This window comes from Giraffa tippelskirchi, chromosome 6 (genome assembly GCF_054371585.1).
Source record: "Giraffa tippelskirchi isolate mGirTip1 chromosome 6, T2T-mGirTip1v1.2.pri, whole genome shotgun sequence".
NCBI classification, from domain to species: domain Eukaryota; kingdom Metazoa; phylum Chordata; class Mammalia; order Artiodactyla; family Giraffidae; genus Giraffa; species Giraffa tippelskirchi.
In genome coordinates, this window is record NC_137280.1 from 4,798,349 (window position 1) to 4,817,251 (window position 18,903).

Sequence of the window (18,903 nt, forward strand, 5' to 3'; positions counted from 1 at the left end):
TTCCATGCTTACTGAGCTTGGGATCAGTTCAGAGATGGGTAACAATCCAACAGTGTTTAAAACTCAGACATTCACTGGTGTTACCATTTTTATTTCTGTGCTTCCAAATTTCTACTTTTCATGGATCTTGGGCAGTTCAAATATTTTTTCATCTTCTACTACTATGCTTGTAAAATCATTTTTGGTCTTACTGCTAGTTTTCAGTCACTCATTCAGCAATTATTCATTGGGCATCAATCATATACCAGAAATGTCCAGGTGCTGGGGGTTAAAAAGTAAGTGAACCGCACACATGGTGCCTGCCCTCTTGGAATTTACAGCCGACAATGGCCCATAAGTGGCAGAGGGGATGCTTGAGTGACATTGTTCTGCTTCACCCTTATTCAAGTTTTCCTTGTATTTGGTGCTCAAATCCAAGCACGGCTTGTTTCTCTTTCAACAGGTAAAGACAAGAGAAATCTGTCTTTATCTCCCTAGCATCTAGTGGTACGTGGCACACAGTAGGTACTTCAACATTTGCTGGGTTGTTTTTTTTTTTTTGAAGTGTAATTGCTCTACAATATATGTTACAGGTATTTATACAATATCATTTCAGCTCAGTTCAGTTCAGTCGTGTTCGACTCTTTGCGACCCCATAAACCACAGCTCTCCAGGCCTCCCTGTCCAACTCCCGGAGTTTACCCAAACTCATGTCCATCGAGTCAGTGATGCCATCCAGCCATCTCATCCTCTGTCGTCCCCTTCTCCTCCTGCCTTCAATCTTTCCCAGCATTGGGGCCTTTTCCAATGAGTCAGCTCTCCACATCAGGTGGCCAAAGTATTGGAGTTTCAACTTCAACATCAGTCCTTCCAATCAACACCCAGGACTGATCTCCTTTAGGATGGACTGGTTGGAACTCCTTGCAGTCCAAGGGACTCTCAAGAGTCTTCTCCAACACCACAGTTCAAAAGCATCAATTCTTCTGCACTCAGCTTTCTTCACAGTCCAACTCTCACATCCATATGTGACCACTGGAAAAACCATAGCCTTGACTAGACAGACCTTTGTTGGCAAAGTAATGTCTCTGCTTTTTAATATGCTGTCTAGGTTGGTCATAACTTATACAATATAGTGATTCTCAATTTTAAGGGTTGTATTCCATTTACATTTATTGTAAAATATTGGCTATATTCCCCATGCTGTACAATATATCCTTGTAGTTATTTTATAACTAATAGTTTGTACTTCTTAAACTCTATTGCCCCTTCCAATCCTCTTGGTCTTTTCTCATTCAAAGGAATAAACCAGAAATAAACATAGGATGATCAGAATAAAGCAAAGGGAATATTTATTTAAGAAATGTAATTTTGTCAAACTTTCATTACTCTGAAAAATTTTGACGCTGCTTTTAAATTTGCCATCTGAAGTTTTCAGAAATATTCACATAAAATGGAAAACATTTCTCTCAACTTAAAGGGCAGAGTTTATTTTTAGGAAGAAGGTTTTACAAGCTTGGGCCTGGGATCTAATGGATTCTAGCGCAGGAATGGGTGTTAAAGCCAACAGACCTTTACTCTTGGTTTTCTTTAATCCTTTGATCATGTTCTGTGATCATTGTTCTGTGATTTTATTCCAAGTAGTTTTGCTTTGACAACTTTTCATGTTCTAACGTAGAGACTTCATTAGCTGGGATAGTTCATTAATTCTTAACTTTTTTCTCCCCTACCTCAACAAGTATGACAAGCAATGTTCCAACTCAGGATACGTTCTCATGGAGCTACCTAAGGCTGTTATAATTCTCAAAGTATTCCTTAAGATGCCATCCTTCTCTACTCTTTCAGGAAAGCACGTATGCTATGAACTGAAGGTTTGTGTCCATCCACCCCCACCAAAGTTTGTACGTTGAAGCTCTAATTCCCAATGTGGTAGTATTTGGAGATGGGGCCTTTGAAAGATAATTGGGTCATGAAGGTGGAGCCCTTATGGATAAGATCTGTGCCCATAAAATAAGACCTAAGGGAGCTGATCTCTCTTGGCCACATAAATATTTTATCAGCTATGTCTTTGGTAAATATTTTATCAGGTATGTCTTTTGTAAATATTTTATCAGATATATCTTTTGTAAATTTTTTTCTCCCAGTCCATGGCTGTCTTTTCACTCCCTTGACAGTGTCTTTCACAAAGCAGAAGTTTTTAATTTTAATGAAGTCCAGCTTATCAATTCTTTCATTCAAAGATCACGCCTTTGATGTTGTATCTACAAAGTCATCACCAAACCAAAGTTATCTAGATTTCCTCCAATGTTATCTTGCAGGCACTTTATAGTTCTGTGTTTTACACTTCGGTCTATGATGCACTGTGAGTTAACTTTTGTAAAGGGGTAAAGTTGGTGTCTAAATTCAACTTCTGTGCATGTGAATATATAACTGTTCCAGCACAAGTTGTTGAAAAGGCCCGAGAACCAAGAGCACCAATATCCAGCTGAAACAGAGCAGATTCACCCTTCCTCCATCCAGACCTCAGGGAATTTGGTGATCCATCCCACCTACATTGGTGAAAGTAAACTTCTTTACTCAGCCTACTGATTCAAACGTTAATCTCTTTTAGAAACACCCTCATAGATACAACCAGAAATGATGTTTTACCAGTTACCTGGGCACCCCTTTTTCCAGTCATGGTGACAGCAAAAATTAACCATCACACATAAAAATTAAAATAGCTGAAGATTTTTAAAACATTCAAATATGAAAATGCCACCCTAATATTTTCAACTTAATTGATATTAAAAAAAAATCTTTTTAGGGCTTTGTCAGCTTTATTATTTACTTCTTTTTTCTTACTTTGGGTTTCATTTTCTCTTTTTTTTTGTAATAGTTTTTTGTTTTTTTTAAGGGCAGTTTTGGATTCAGCGCAAAGTTGAGAAGAAGGTAAGAGATTTCCATAAACTCCCTGCCCCACACGTGATTAGCCTCCTTATTGTAAACATTCACAGCTAGAACAGTACATTTGCTCCAGTGTGTGAACCTGCACTGACACATCATTATTCTTCAGTGTCCATAGTTTACACTAAGTCTCATTCATGATGCTGTTCATCTACAGGTTTGGACATATGAATGATGATATATATCCACCACTATAGTATCACACAGAGTGACTTCACGGCTCTAAAAATCCTCTGTGCTCTACCAGTTCAACACTTCCCCAAACCCCCGTAACCCTGAATCTTTTTATTGTCTCCACAGTTTCCCTTTTCCAGAGTGTCATACAGTTGGATAAAACAGTATGTGATTTTTCCAGATTGGCTTCTTCTACTTAGTGATATGCATTTAAGTTTCCTGTCTTTTCATGGCCTGATAGCTCATTACTTTTTAGTGCTGAAGAATACTCCATTGTCTCAATATAACACAGTAATCTATCCATTCACCTACTCAAGGATCTTGGTTGCTCACAAGTTTGGGGGTTTTTTGAATTATTTTTTTGTTGAAGTATAGTTAATTTACAATATTTTGTTAGTTTCAGAAAAGTGATTCAGTTCTGTGTATATATATATATATGTACATATATATATATATGTATATTCTTTCCATTTTAGGTTATTACAAGATTGAATATTGCTCCCTATGCTGTTTGTCTACTTTACATATAGTAATATATATGTTAATTCCAAATTCATAATTTATCTCTCCCTTCCTTTCCTTAAGTTTGTTTTCTAAGTCTGTGTGTCTATTTCTGTTTTGTAAATAGGTTCATTTGTATCATGTTCTAGATTCCACATATAAGTAACATTATAGGATATTTGTCTTTGTCTGACTTACTTCACTTAGCATGATAATTTCTAGGTACATCCATTGTTGCTGCAAATGGCATTATTTCATTCTTTTCATGGCTGAGTAATACTCCACTGTCGGTACACATACCACATCTTCTTTATCCATTCATCTATTTATGGGCATTTAAGTTGCTTCCATGTCTTGACTGTTATAAACAGGTGTAACCATGAACATTGGGGTGCATATATCTTTTTGAATTGGAGCTTTTTCCAGATATATGCCCAGGAGTGGAATTTCAGGAAAATAAGGTAATTCTATTTTTAAACTATTTAAGAAATCTCCATAATATTCTCCATAGTGGCTATGCCAATTTACATTTCCACTGACAGTGTACAAGTGTTCCTTTTTTTTCCCATACTTTTGCCAGCATTTAGTATTTCTAGACTTTTTAATTATGGCCATTCTAAATGTTTGTGAAGTCATAGCTAATTCTTTAATAATTAACAAGATTGAGCATCTTTTCATGTGCCTGTCGGCCAGCTGTATGTCTTCTTTGGAGAAATGTCTATTTAGGTCTTTGAGCCATTTTTTTATTCAACTGTTTGCTGTTTTGATATTAAGCTTTGAGCTGTTTGTATATTTTGGAAATTAATTCCTTAAGGGTAGCACATTTGCAAATATTTTTCTCCCAGTCTGTAGGTTGTCTGCATTTATTTATGGTTTCCTTTGCTTTGCAAAACCTTTTAAACTTGATTAGGTCCTCTCTGTTTATTTTTGCTTTATTTCCACTACTCTAAAAGAGTTTTAAGTTTATTTAGGGGATTTACGAATAGAATTGCTATAAGCATCTGTCTATAACCTGTGTGCAGTATTTGTGTGGATGTAATGTGGAGCATCTTTTCATATGCTTACCTGCCATGTGTATATCTTCTTTGGGAAGGTGACTGTTAAGGTCTTTGATTTTTTAATTCAAATATTTTCTCCCAGTCTGTGGCTTGTCTTTTCATTCTCTTGACAGTGTCTTTCACAAAGCAGAAACGTTTAGTATTAATGAAGTCCAGTTTATCAATTCTTTCATTCAAAGATCATGCCTTTGGTGTTGTATATGAATTTTTAAACTGTTTTTTGAGAAGTCTATTTCTTTTCCATTGTCTGGCCTTTGAGCCTTTGTCAAAGCTTGCTGCTGCTAAGTCGCTTCAGTCGTGTCCGACTCTGTGCGACCCCATAGACGGCAGCCCACCAGGCTCCGCCGTCCCTGGGATTCTCCAGGCAAGAATACTGAAATGGGTTGCCATTTCCTTCTCCAGTGCATGAAAGAGAAAAGTGAGTGAAGTTGCTCAGTCGTGTCCGACTCTTAGCGACCCCATGTCAAAGCCTAGTTGACTATATTTATGTGGGTCTATTTCTGGGCTCTCCATTTTGTACCATTGATGTTGTACCATTCTTCACCGGTACCACAGGGTCTTGACTACTGTAGCTTTATAGTAAGTCTTGGAGTTAGCAGTGCCAGTCCTTCACCTGTTCTTTTCCTTCAATATTGTGCTGGCTGCTCTGGGTCTTTTGCCTTTCCAAATAAACTTTAGAATCAGTTTGTCAATATCCACAAAATAACTTTCTGGGATTTCAGCTGAAATTGTGTTGAATCATGTTAAGATGAACTGATATCTTGACAATATTGAGTCTTCCTATCCATGAACATGGAATCTTTCTCCATCTATTTACCTTTTTTTAAAAAAAATTTCATTCTTCAGGGTTCTGTGGTTTTCCTTATACAGATTTGTACATATTTTGTTACATTAGTACTTATTTCATTTTTCTGAAGTCTAATGCAAATGGTACTGTGTATATAATTTCATTTTTCACTTGTTTATTGCTGAACACAATGACTTTTATATATTAACCAAATCTCCTGAAACCCTGCTATAATTGTGTATTAATCCAGGAGTTTTAAAAATCAGTTTCTTTGGATTTTCTAAAGAGACAATCATGCCTTATGCAAACAAAAATAGTTTTATTTCTTCCTTCCCAATCTATATATGTTCAGTTTCCTTTTTTTGCCTTACTGCTTTAGTCTAGACTTTCAATACAAGGTTGAAAAACAGTGGTGACAGGAGATATTCTTGCCTTGAGCCTGATCCTATTGGGAGATTCCTGACCATTAAGCATGATGCAGGCTGTAGGTGTTTTATAGATATTGTTTATCAGTTCAAGTGTCTTTCGATTTCTAATTTGCTGAGAGTTTTTATCATGAAGAGGCTTTGGATTTTGTTAAATGCTTTTTCTGAATCTATTGATATGACAGTGTGATGTTTCTTCTTTAGCCTGTCGATGCAATGTATCCATGTGTAGAGTCATGTCCAACTCTTGTGACCCTGTGGAATGTACCTGCCAGGCTCCTCTGTCCATGGAATTTTCCAGACAAGATTACTGGAGTGGTTTGTCATTTCCTCCTCTAAGGGATCTTCCTGACCCAAGGATCAAGTCTGTATCTCCTGTGCCTCCTACATTTAAGGTGGATTCTTTATCCACTGAGCCATCAGGGAAGTCCATCAGTTCAGTTCAGTTCAGTTGTTCAGTCGTGTCCGACTCTTTGCGACCCCATGGAGTGCAGCACACCAGGCCTCCCTGTCCATTACCAACTCCTGGAGCTTACTCAAACTCGTGTCCGTCGAGTCAGTGATGCCATCCAACCATCTCATCCTCTGTCGTCCCTTTCTCCTCCTGCCCTCAATCTTTCCCAGCATCAGGGTCTTTTCCAGTGAGTCAGTTCTTCACATCAGGTGGTCAAAGTATTAGAGTTTCAGCTTCAGCATCAGCCCTTCCAATGGATATTCAGGACTGATTTCCTTTAAGATGGACTGGTTGGATCTCCTTGCTGTTCAAAGGACTCTCAAGAGTCTTCTCCAACACCACAGTTCAAAAGCATCATTCTTTGGCACTCTGTTTTCTTTATAGTCCAACTCTCACATACATACATGACTACTGGAAAAACCATAGGTTTGACTAGACAGACCTTTGTTAGCAAAGTAATGTCTCTGCTTTTTAATATGCTGTCTAGGTTGGTCATAACTTTTCTTCCAAGGAGCAAGTGTCTTTTAATTTCATGGCTGCAATCACCATCTGCAGTGATTTTGGAGCCCCCCAAAATAAAGTCTTTCACTGTTTCCACTGTTTCCCCATCTGTTTATTGTGAAGTGATGAGACCAGATGCTGTGATCTTAGTTTTCTGAATGTTGAGTTTTAAGCCAAGTTTTTACTCTCCTCTTTCACTTTCATCAGGAGGCTCTTTAGTTCTTGTTCACTTTCTGCCATAAGGGAGGTGTCATCTGCATATCTGAGGTATGAACATTCTTTCACATTGCCCTTCTTTGGGATTAGAATGAAAACTGACCCTTCTAATATTTTCAGCCTTGTTATAGAAGGTCTAGAGCAAAGGTCAGAAAATTACACCTTCAAATTACACCTGGCTCCCCAAATGTTTTTGCAAATAATATTTTATTGGAAAACATCTGTGTTCATTTCTTTATCTATTGCTTATGGCTTCCTTCATTTTACAATGGCAGAGTCAAGCAGTTGAAACAGAGATTGTGTGGCCTGTAAACCTAAAATATTTACTCATTGGTCCTTTACAGACAAGGTTGGCTGACTACTAGTCAAAAGTAGAATTTACACTAAAGAGTAAAGACTTCCAGGTGATCTTCCCGACCCAGGGATTGAATATGGATTTCCTGCATTGCAGGCAGATTCTTTACTGCTTGAGCCACCAGGAAAATCCTGTTCAAACATCTATTATGTGTCAAACAAATACATGCAATTGACTGAATAATGCATTCTTATAGGGCTCTGAACTGCTAATTTTAGATAACCTAATTACAGTTAACAAAGTTAAAAACCCGACTTTCTGTGCTATTTATCTACTATTTCCAGAGAAAAGAAACTCAACTCTCCCCCACTGTCACAACTGTAACTCTTTGACACAAAAATCTAACAATATCCACTGACATCTCTGTAGACTTTTCAGTGGCCCTTAATACTGACACCTCTTGAGACCAGATAGGAACTTCTTAATATGGACCACAGGACTTAATACGGACCACAGGACTTAATACGGGCCACGGGACTATGGACCACGGGACTTAATGTGGACCACGGGACCATGGACCACGGGACTTAATACGGACTACAGGACTATGGACCATGGGACTATTGACCACAGGACTTGCAGGCTGTGCCACTACCTTTCTCAGAACCTTTATTTTTGTCTTCCCTTGCCCTTTGGAGAAACTGACCATCTTTCCAGTTACCTCTTTTTCTTCCTTTAGATCTTATCTTACATATTCCTTCTTCTGAGAGTCTTCTCAATTTTCTGTCCTGTTAAAATTCCTCACTTTCGTAGACTCACCACTACTGTTAATACCTACCCTCCTTGCAGCAGAGTTTCAAAGTGATTTGGGTTATTTGACTTAGGTCTATTGCTCCATGAGATAAGAATAGAATATTTTTTTCTTTTCCATGATGCTAAACACAGCTAAAACACACAATATGCAATAAATATTTCACTCAGTGAACATTCAACTGAATAAACAGGTAGGTGAGTAGATATTAGTAAGCAGAGATAAATAGATATATCTTTAAAAGGACACTGATACCCTTTCACCCTTAAGAATCATACTAATGCCTCAGTCTTTTTAAAAAATATTTTTATTGGAGGATAATTAGTCTAAAAATTATTTGTTTCTGTGGCACAGCAAAGTGAATCAGCTATACACACACACATATATATATATATATATACATATATATATATATCCTCTCATTTATATTTCTTTCCCATATAGGTCATTATAGAGTGTCGAGAAAAGTTCCCTGTCCTATACAGTAGATTTTTATTAGTTATTTTACATACACTAATGTGTATATGTCAATCTCAATCTCCCAGTTTATCCCTCCCCACTCCTTTCTCCATAAGTTTGTTTTCTACATCTGTGACTCCATTTCCGTGTTGCAAATAAGTTCACTTCTATCATTTCTTTAGATTCCACGTATAAGCAATATCATTTGTTTTTCTCTGTGTAATTTTGTTCACTGATGATCCATTCTTAATCTTCCTTGAGCATGCTTTGTAACTAAGTGTTCAACCCAGAATATTTAAAGATTGCTATCAACATCTATGTAACAGCTAAAGTATGTTATTAACATACCACCAGAACACTTTGGAGGGTCTTTTACCTCCAAACTTGAATTAGATTCTTCTTATAATCTGCTACACTTTGTTCTCACAGTTGGCTAACATAGGATGTCAGGTTTTGGCTTTTTGTTTGTTTGATTGTTTTTTAAAAATTTCCCATAAGTTCCATTATTCATGTATAGTTCATGAGAATTCAGAATAATGGGAAAATAATTGTTGAATAAAGGTCACAAAACATCTTGCTAATTCTGTGTGCTTTTAAAATGATTTGATAATTATTCATTAGATCTAATAGATGTCTGGTTTCTAAATGAATCAGTTCTAGATATTGAATGAATGATAGTTGCTCAGTCGTGTGTGACGCTTTGTGACCCCATGGACTGTAGCCTGCCAGGCTCCTCTGTTCATGGAATTCTCCAGGCAAGAATACGGGAATGTGTTGCCATTTCCTTCTCTAGACAGTTCTAGATAGTACAAGGCAAAAAAAAAAGAGCATCCTAAGAGCTTTCTGTGAGATACTTCAACTATTTTTTGCCCTCTCTTTCATTGTATACAAAATGTTGATTTCAGTTGTTACCATAGTGAAAATTAACTTCTGGACAAAACTAGGCTAGGTTCCTTAATAGATAGAAAATGATGTAAGCTCTTTGAGAGAAAGAATCAGCTCATTTTGTATCTGCTCACATATTTTCTCCCAATCTCTCTTCTTTACGTGGCATTGAAGGTAATTTAAAAAATGCTTTCTGAGTAATTGACTAAAGGAATTTCTTCATATAATCTTAATAAAAGCAAAATAAGACCAGAATAACTTCCAGTATCTTTGAAACCTTAAAAAGATTTTTTTTTCCTTTGTAACTACTTTATATTTCAAGTAAAGTGGGCTTTATTACTCATTTCATAAGAAGACATCTGATGTTAAATACATTCATTAAGGAATGAGGACTTAAAAAATAGCTCAGTTATGTTAAAACATTGAATAACCTTCATATTCAACAGAAATGCTAAACCACCTATTAATGCAATGACTCTCTTTGATTGCACCTACACACATTTTGGATATCACTATGGAAACCAGGAAAACTATCCTTAGTGAAACATAATGGGCCTTTTAAAAATACATTTTAAAATTACCTGCAAACAATAGCTTCTAAACCAAAAGCTCTGAGAATCATTTTTCTCCCTTTTTGGGTTCTATATATAAATAATATAATTTAGTTGCTTCACAAAGAACAGTGAGCTGCTTTTTTCATAAAGAAACTTATTCTCAATACTTTTTTAGATTGGAGAAAATGTGAATGACATGCTTTTTTACGCCCCTGTTTGTCTTTCTGGTTATGCTGAACTGAGATGGACAAATGAGAATATACTGGGACACAAAGATCATCTGAGTTCAAGCTTTTCTAAACTTGGCTGACACAGGAAATGCTGGAAATCTCATGGGAAATCAGTTATATTCATTGAAGAAGAAGCGTTGGGGAATGAACTCGATATCAATGGACTTTCTTTTTGGAGTTACACACAGTGCTGAGATAACTGAGTCCATCAGTGTGCAGGAGATGAATGGCATTTGGTCCCACCTAGCAGTGGTGGTAGGCTAGAGAAACCTCCTTGGCTCTTGGAGGACAAGACACTGTATTCTGGCTGTCACTCTATGTTAAGCATCTAATTGGAAGTTTTAGGATAAATGCTCATCTGCACTGACTGTTCCACAAAAAGGTAAAGGAATGTAAACAAATAAATGAAGGAAGCTAAATACTCAGTACATAATCATTGACAAAGCCCATAGTTCATCCAGCACTTGAGAAGGATTTGATAGTTTGTAGAGAAAAGACAAGACATGAAAGGGCATGATGATGTCTTAGTTTATGAGGAACTGACTTAGTCAGCCATTAACCACAGCTGCACCAGAGGCACTTTGGAAAAATAACGAGTTTTAATCCAAAATTGGACCAGGCATCTCTTTGAGCAACACACTTGCATATCTTCTCCTTTCAAAGTTCTTACTGAGATCAAAGGGTCCAATTCAACAGTTTCAAAACACAAGAAACTATGGTCAGCCCACTAGCCAAGATCTGCTTCTAAGGTCACAATACCTCCTCAGAGCACATATGGGTCCTCTAAGTCCAAAGTAATATTTGAACTGTGATATTTCATATCACAACAGGCTGAAAGTCCCACATGGATTTGCCCTTAGTGTTCAGCTCTTGGACTTCAAACCCAGTCACTTTATTCCAGACAAGCTGAGCCGCTGAAGCCAAGGCTCACTTTCCAGCCTCCTCTCTGGGCCCAAGGCCTTTAGGCTGGACTCAAGTCAGTCCGGACAAGGCGCTTCCCTGTGATGAATTTCTTCTCTGGGATATTATTCACCATGGAGACCAGCTGCCTCTCTCAGGAGCACTGTCCATCAGAGAGTCTCAAACGACTCTCAACTTTCAAGAAGCTTTGGGATCTGCACCTTTTCCTTTGAATGGTTCTTTGGCCCCAGATAAAGCCAAAAGTTTGAAATGACATTTGTGGAGTGTGGTCAGTGTCACTCACCTCCAGCATTTATATCCCAGATCCTTGTAACAGTACTCTTTTATTCTCTTATCCTGAGAATGTTTGCCTTAACCATTTCTTTTTGACATTAAAAGGACCATTTGTTGACAACCACTGAACAAATAAAATCTATGAAAAGTGTGATTTAATTTCTACGTCTCTCAAAATAGAGACTATTCGCAGCTTTTAAAAGGTAATTCTCTCACATTAGAGAAAAAACAAAATAAAACCAGTCCAGAAAAAAACACAAAATTTGAAAAGTTCTCTCCTGTGATTTGACCTTAATATAACCAATTTGTCAACTGCTAAAATTTCTATGCAGAGTAATTCTGTTCTGCAAAAAAATAGTATTCTCAAATTTGTTTTAATTTGGAGGAAAATTTTTCTGCTATAGATGTAGACACACAGTTGTCCAAAAACATTCACATTTCTGAGAAAGCTATTTTGGTCTCATTTTACAGCAATGGCAGAAAACTTGAGAGTGGATGTTGGGCTGCACTCTGCACAGCCGCAAGGCCTATACTTGCCCACCTTCCAGACTGGAGAGGGAGCCAGGGGTCAGCAACAGAGACATCAAGGGTTTGATGGACGAGGAGTCTGGCACGTCTGAAATAAGGTCCCAGAGTGACTCCGTACCATGTGCTGAGAACCATGAGAAGGTGATAACAGTCTTTGCTCTAGGGGAGAGAGAGGTTATAGGTGGAACTGATGTCAGGCAGGCTCATCAGGTTACTCAGGAAAGTGCCAGAGGGCCACATCCCTAACCTCCGCTTTGAGGGACAGTCACTAGCTGGGGACTGGGGCGAGTATGTAGGAAGTCAGTCCTGTGAGGAGGGTGTCGGTGAAGCAGGCGCTGGCCCAGCCAGGGAGGTTGCAGAGAGCAGGAGGACAGCCACCTCGAGTGACCTGACCATGCAGTAGATCTGCTTTTTTTTATTTCACTGTTGCTGATTTTATGTATACATAATAATGTTCGTAAGTTGCTTACAACTGTATTAGATTCTTTTTCACAAAGGAATTTTTTTTCTCTTTTAACAAATTAGCTAAAGTAAAAAAATATTTACCAATTACCCATTGTATTTGCATTGAGTCTTGCATTGAGATGACTAGCTATTATGTCAATTGCATAACAAATAACTAGAGTCCCCATAATCCTTCTATTCAAAAACTTTAAAAATCTTTAAAATTAATTTTAAAAAATAGAAAACTATCATTTAGCTTTTAAAAATATCAATATGGCAGTTTGCGTTGGTAGATGCAAACTATCGCATATAGATAGAATGGATGAACAATGCAGTCTTACTGTGTAACAAAGGCGACTATATCCAATGTCCTGGGATAAACCATAATGGAAAGAATATTTTTAAAAGATATAGATATCTGAATAACTTTGCTTAATAGAAGAAATTAACACAGCATGGTACATCAACTATATTTCAATTAAAAAATTTTTTTAATAAAAATAAAATCAATCACCCAAACAAGATATGCAAAATCTTCTAAATACCAACAAAGCTTTCTGGGGAAAAAAAAAGCCTTCTTTTTTTTTCATGAGAAAAGCTTTCATTTTTTTTTTTTAAAACATGATTTTAAACAAAATGAGATTTTATCTTCTCAATTCACAAATCAATAACTGTATTCTCTGTCACGGATGTGGTGGATTTGCACATGGCGTCTAGAATACCCTCCTTCTCCTGGGCCTTTCTGTACAGCAGAGGCTGAAAAACTAAAATACTAAAATTACATTTTGAATGAATCCTTGCCGCCAGGTTCCTGAATGAGATTGCTCAGACACTCAGTTGTGTCCAAGTCTTTGCGACCCCACGGGCTGTAGCCCACCAGTCTCCTCTGTCCGTGAGAGCCTCCCAGCCAGAGAATGTGAATGTGACTAGGTTCACCCCGCTGAGAGGCAGGAAGGAGGCTGAGACCATGCTTCTTTACTTCTGCTTTTGCTGTTTGTAGATCCTTGGGTTTTTCCAGGATAGCATTAGCAAGGGTGCAAGGCCCACAGAGTTGATGGGGTGTAGGGGTAAGACTTGGGTATTTTTCACTTTTCTGGCACAGAAGGCAGCATGCACTGCAGGGCCTGGATCTGGCTGCAACTTCCTGATGGCAGTGGCTCCCGAGGGAGTATAGTACGAGTGAGTATAGTGATATAGCAATGAGTGAGTATAGTGAGTATAGTGAGTATAGCAATGAGTGAGTATAGTGAGTATAGTGTGAGTGAGTATAGTGAGTATAGTGTGAGTGAGTATAGTGATATAGCAATGAGTGAGTATAGTGAGTACAGCAATGAATGAGTATAGTGAGTATAGTGTGAGTGAGTATAGTGAGTATAGTGTGAATGAGTATAGTGATATAGAAATGAGTGAATACAGTGAGTATAGTGTGAGGGAATATAGTGACATAGCAATGAGTGAGTATTGTGAGTACAGTGTGAGTGAGTACAGTGAGTATAGCAATGAGTGAGTATAGTGAGTATAGTGTGAGTGAGTATAGTGATATAGCAATGAGTGAGTATAGTGATATAGCAATGAGTGGGTATAGTGAGTACAGTGTGAGTGAGTACAGTGAGTATAGCAATGAGTGAGTATAGTGAGTATAGTGTGAGTGAGTATAGTGATATAGCAATGAGTGGGTATAGTGAGTATAGCAATGAGTGAGTATAGTGATATAGCAATGAGTGGGTATAGTGAGTATAGCAATGAGTGAGTATAGTGAGTACAGTGTGAGTGAGTACAGTGAGTATAGCAATGAGTGAGTATAGTGAGTACAGTGTGAGTGAGTACAGTGAGTATAGCAATGAGTGAGTATAGTGAGTATAGTGTGAGTGAGTATAGTGATATAGCAATGAGTGAGTATAGTGAGTATAGCAATGAGTGAGTATAGTGATATAGCAATGAGTGGGTATAGTGAGTATAGCAATGAGTGAGTATAGTGAGTACAGTGTGAGTGAGTACAGTGAGTATAGCAATGAGTGAGTATAGTGAGTATAGTGTGAGTGAGTATAGTGATATAGCAATGAGTGAGTATAGTGAGTATAGTGTGAGTGGGTATAGTGAGTATAGCAATGAGTGAGTATAGTGAGTACAGTGTGAGTGAGTACAGTGAGTATAGCAATGAGTGAGTATAGTGAGTACAGTGTGAGTGAGTACAGTGAGTATAGCAATGAGTGAGTATAGTGAGTACAGTGTGAGTGAGTACAGTGAGTATAGCAATGAGTGAGTATAGTGAGTACAGTGTGAGTGAGTACAGTGAGTATAGCAATGAGTGAGTATAGTGAGTACAGTGTGAGTGAGTACAGTGAGTATAGCAATGAGTGAGTATAGTGAGTACAGTGTGAGTGAGTACAGTGAGTATAGCAATGAGTGAGTATAGTGAGTATAGTGTGAGTGAGTATAGTGATATAGCAATGAGTGAGTATAGTGAGTATAGTGTGAGTGGGTATAGTGAGTATAGCAATGAGTGAGTATAGTGAGTACAGTGTGAGTGAGTACAGTGAGTATAGCAATGAGTGAGTATAGTGAGTACAGTGTGAGTGAGTACAGTGAGTATAGCAATGAGTGAGTATAGTGAGTACAGTGTGAGTGAGTACAGTGAGTATAGCAATGAGTGAGTATAGTGAGTACAGTGTGAGTGAGTACAGTGAGTATAGCAATGAGTGAGTATAGTGAGTACAGTGTGAGTGAGTACAGTGAGTATAGCAATGAGTGAGTATAGTGAGTACAGTGTGAGTGAGTACAGTGAGTATAGCAATGAGTGAGTATAGTGAGTATAGTGTGAGTGAGTACAGTGAGTATAGCAATGAGTGAGTATAGTGAGTATAGTGTGAGTGAGTATAGTGATATAGCAATGAGTGAGTATAGTGAGTATAGCAATGAGTGAGTATAGTGATATAGCAATGAGTGGGTATAGTGAGTATAGCAATGAGTGAGTATAGTGAGTACAGTGTGAGTGAGTACAGTGAGTATAGCAATGAGTGAGTATAGTGAGTATAGTGTGAGTGAGTATAGTGATATAGCAATGAGTGGGTATAGTGAGTATAGCAATGAGTGAGTATAGTGATATAGCAATGAGTGGGTATAGTGAGTATAGCAATGAGTGAGTATAGTGAGTACAGTGTGAGTGAGTACAGTGAGTATAGCAATGAGTGAGTATAGTGAGTACAGTGTGAGTGAGTACAGTGAGTATAGCAATGAGTGAGTATAGTGAGTATAGTGTGAGTGAGTATAGTGATATAGCAATGAGTGAGTATAGTGAGTATAGTGTGAGTGGGTATAGTGAGTATAGCAATGAGTGAGTATAGTGAGTACAGTGTGAGTGAGTACAGTGAGTATAGCAATGAGTGAGTATAGTGAGTACAGTGTGAGTGAGTACAGTGAGTATAGCAATGAGTGAGTATAGTGAGTACAGTGTGAGTGAGTACAGTGAGTATAGCAATGAGTGAGTATAGTGAGTACAGTGTGAGTGAGTACAGTGAGTATAGCAATGAGTGAGTATAGTGAGTACAGTGTGAGTGAGTACAGTGAGTATAGCAATGAGTGAGTATAGTGAGTACAGTGTGAGTGAGTACAGTGAGTATAGCAATGAGTGAGTATAGTGAGTACAGTGTGAGTGAGTATAGTGATATAGCAATGAGTGAGTATAGTGAGTATAGTGTGAGTGGGTATAGTGAGTATAGCAATGAGTGAGTATAGTGAGTACAGTGTGAGTGAGTACAGTGAGTATAGCAATGAGTGAGTATAGTGAGTACAGTGTGAGTGAGTACAGTGAGTATAGCAATGAGTGAGTATAGTGAGTACAGTGTGAGTGAGTACAGTGAGTATAGCAATGAGTGAGTATAGTGAGTACAGTGTGAGTGAGTACAGTGAGTATAGCAATGAGTGAGTATAGTGAGTACAGTGTGAGTGAGTACAGTGAGTATAGCAATGAGTGAGTATAGTGAGTACAGTGTGAGTGAGTACAGTGAGTATAGCAATGAGTGAGTATAGTGAGTATAGTGTGAGTGAGTATAGTGATATAGCAATGAGTGAGTATAGTGAGTATAGTGTGAGTGAGTATAGTGATATAGCAATGAGTGAGTATAGTGAGTATAGCAATGAGTGAGTATAGTGATATAGCAATGAGTGGGTATAGTGAGTATAGCAATGAGTGAGTATAGTGAGTACAGTGTGAGTGAGTACAGTGAGTATAGCAATGAGTGAGTATAGTGAGTATAGTGTGAGTGAGTATAGTGATATAGCAATGAGTGGGTATAGTGAGTATAGCAATGAGTGAGTATAGTGATATAGCAATGAGTGGGTATAGTGAGTATAGCAATGAGTGAGTATAGTGAGTATAGTGTGAGTGAGTATAGTGATATAGCAATGAGTGGGTATAGTGAGTATAGCAATGAGTGAGTATAGTGATATAGCAATGAGTGAGTATAGTGAGTATAGTGTGAGTGAGTATAGTGATATAGCAATGAGTGAGTATAGTGAGTATAGCAATGAGTGAGTATAGTGATATAGCAATGAGTGGGTATAGTGAGTATAGCAATGAGTGAGTATAGTGAGTACAGTGTGAGTGAGTACAGTGAGTATAGCAATGAGTGAGTATAGTGAGTACAGTGTGAGTGAGTACAGTGAGTATAGCAATGAGTGAGTATAGTGAGTACAGTGTGAGTGAGTACAGTGAGTATAGCAATGAGTGAGTATAGTGAGTATAGTGTGAGTGAGTATAGTGATATAGCAATGAGTGAGTATAGTGAGTATAGTGTGAGTGGGTATAGTGAGTATAGCAATGAGTGAGTATAGTGAGTACAGTGTGAGTGAGTACAGTGAGTATAGCAATGAGTGAGTATAGTGAGTACAGTGTGAGTGAGTACAGTGAGTATAGCAATGAGTGAGTATAGTGAGTACAGTGTGAGTGAGTACAGTGAGTATAGCAATGAGTGAGTATAGTGAGTACAGTGTGAGTGAGTACAGTGAGTATAGCAATGAGTGAGTATAGTGAGTACAGTGTGAGTGAGTACAGTGAGTATAGCAATGAGTGAGTATAGTGAGTACAGTGTGAGTGAGTACAGTGAGTATAGCAATGAGTGAGTATAGTGAGTATAGTGTGAGTGAGTATAGTGATATAGCAATGAGTGAGTATAGTGAGTATAGTGTGAGTGAGTATAGTGATATAGCAATGAGTGAGTATAGTGAGTATAGCAATGAGTGAGTATAGTGAGTATAGCAATGAGTGAGTATAGTGAGTATAGTGTGAGTGAGTATAGTGATATAGCAATGAGTGGGTATAGTGAGTATAGCAATGAGTGAGTATAGTGATATAGCAATGAGTGGGTATAGTGAGTATAGCAATGAGTGAGTATAGTGAGTACAGTGTGAGTGAGTACAGTGAGTACAGCAATGAGTGAGTGTAGTGTCACAGGACGGCGCAGGCTTCTTGTTGTCACCAAGATGGTTTGGTTCTGGCCCCACTGCTCCCTGGTTCAGCATGGTCACAGGAAGAGTGTCCCAGAGTAGGCCTGGAGTTTGTACCTGTGTGTTATATGTGTGTTTTACTTTGGTGAAAAACTCTTACTTGATGCTAGATTAGGGACAAGGATTTTTCTGATTTCTTCTTCTGTAAGAGCATAAATATGGACACATGGTTATGGGACTATGTATTTTCAAATTATCGTATTAATAACAGGAAATCATGTTGCCTATATGCATTCTTTAACTTTCAGCATCTTTAATAAAACTTAAATGTAAGTAAAGAGCTTATAGAGGTGTGCACAGAAATACAGATATCTCTCCTGTTGAGATTAGATTGGGTTTTTCATCCTATTTGAATTCCTTCTTTACATATTTCTGCAGAAAAAGAAACATAGACATATGCAACAGGACATGAGTTGCTTCAGACACAGTTGAACGTCGGGCCTCAAATACTGTCAGGTTCTTAGGCTGCTAACTCTGTGCTCTTGACTTAGGCCCCCAAATGGCCACCAACATCCCATAGACTCATTTCCTATGTGCAAAAAATCTTTCCAAATAGTTTTGATAAAACATCCTAGGAAGATCTGATTAGCCCAGCTTGTGTCCGCTGTCAACTCAGAATCAGTTGCTGCTGCTAAGTTGCTTCAGTCGTGTCTGACTCTGTGCAACCCCACAGACGGCAGCCCACCAGGCTCCGCTGTCCCTGGGATTCTCAAGGCAAGAATGCTGAAGTGGGTTGCCGTTTCCTTCTCCAATGCATGAAAGTGAAAAGTGAAAGTGAAGTCGCTCAGTCGTGTCTGACTCTTAGTGACCCCATGGACTGCAGCCTACCAGGCTCCTCCATCCATGGGATTTTCCAGGCAAGAGTACTGGAGTGGGGTGCCATTTAAGAGATAATTTGATTGGTCAGAACTGGCTAAATCCAGATGCTATAGCTTGGTTTAGGAGGCAGGGTGGACCCCA

General features: G+C 38.2%; 1 protein-coding gene across 6 annotated transcripts in view; it reads left to right on the forward strand.

The window, feature by feature from the left end:
- The window catches only part of LOC145508976 (uncharacterized), a 70,822-nt gene that overhangs the window by 11,671 nt on the left and 40,248 nt on the right, over positions 1-18,903 (forward strand). Inside the window, exons 2-4 of one of the 6 annotated variants that reach the window (XR_014055755.1) lie at positions 1,716-1,847; positions 2,873-2,907; positions 3,223-3,260. Coding sequence is in view for 1 of the 6 variants with exons in the window: in XM_081496790.1 (XP_081352916.1) it covers positions 1,752-1,847; positions 2,878-2,907; positions 3,223-3,260 (164 nt within the window). In the remaining 5 variants the exon portion in view is untranslated. Of the gene's footprint in view, positions 1-1,715; positions 1,878-2,872; positions 2,908-3,222; positions 3,261-11,937; positions 12,136-18,903 lie in introns of all 6 variants that reach the window. The other 5 variants (XM_081496790.1, XR_014055754.1, XR_014055753.1 and 2 more) reach the window with 5 other exon arrangements.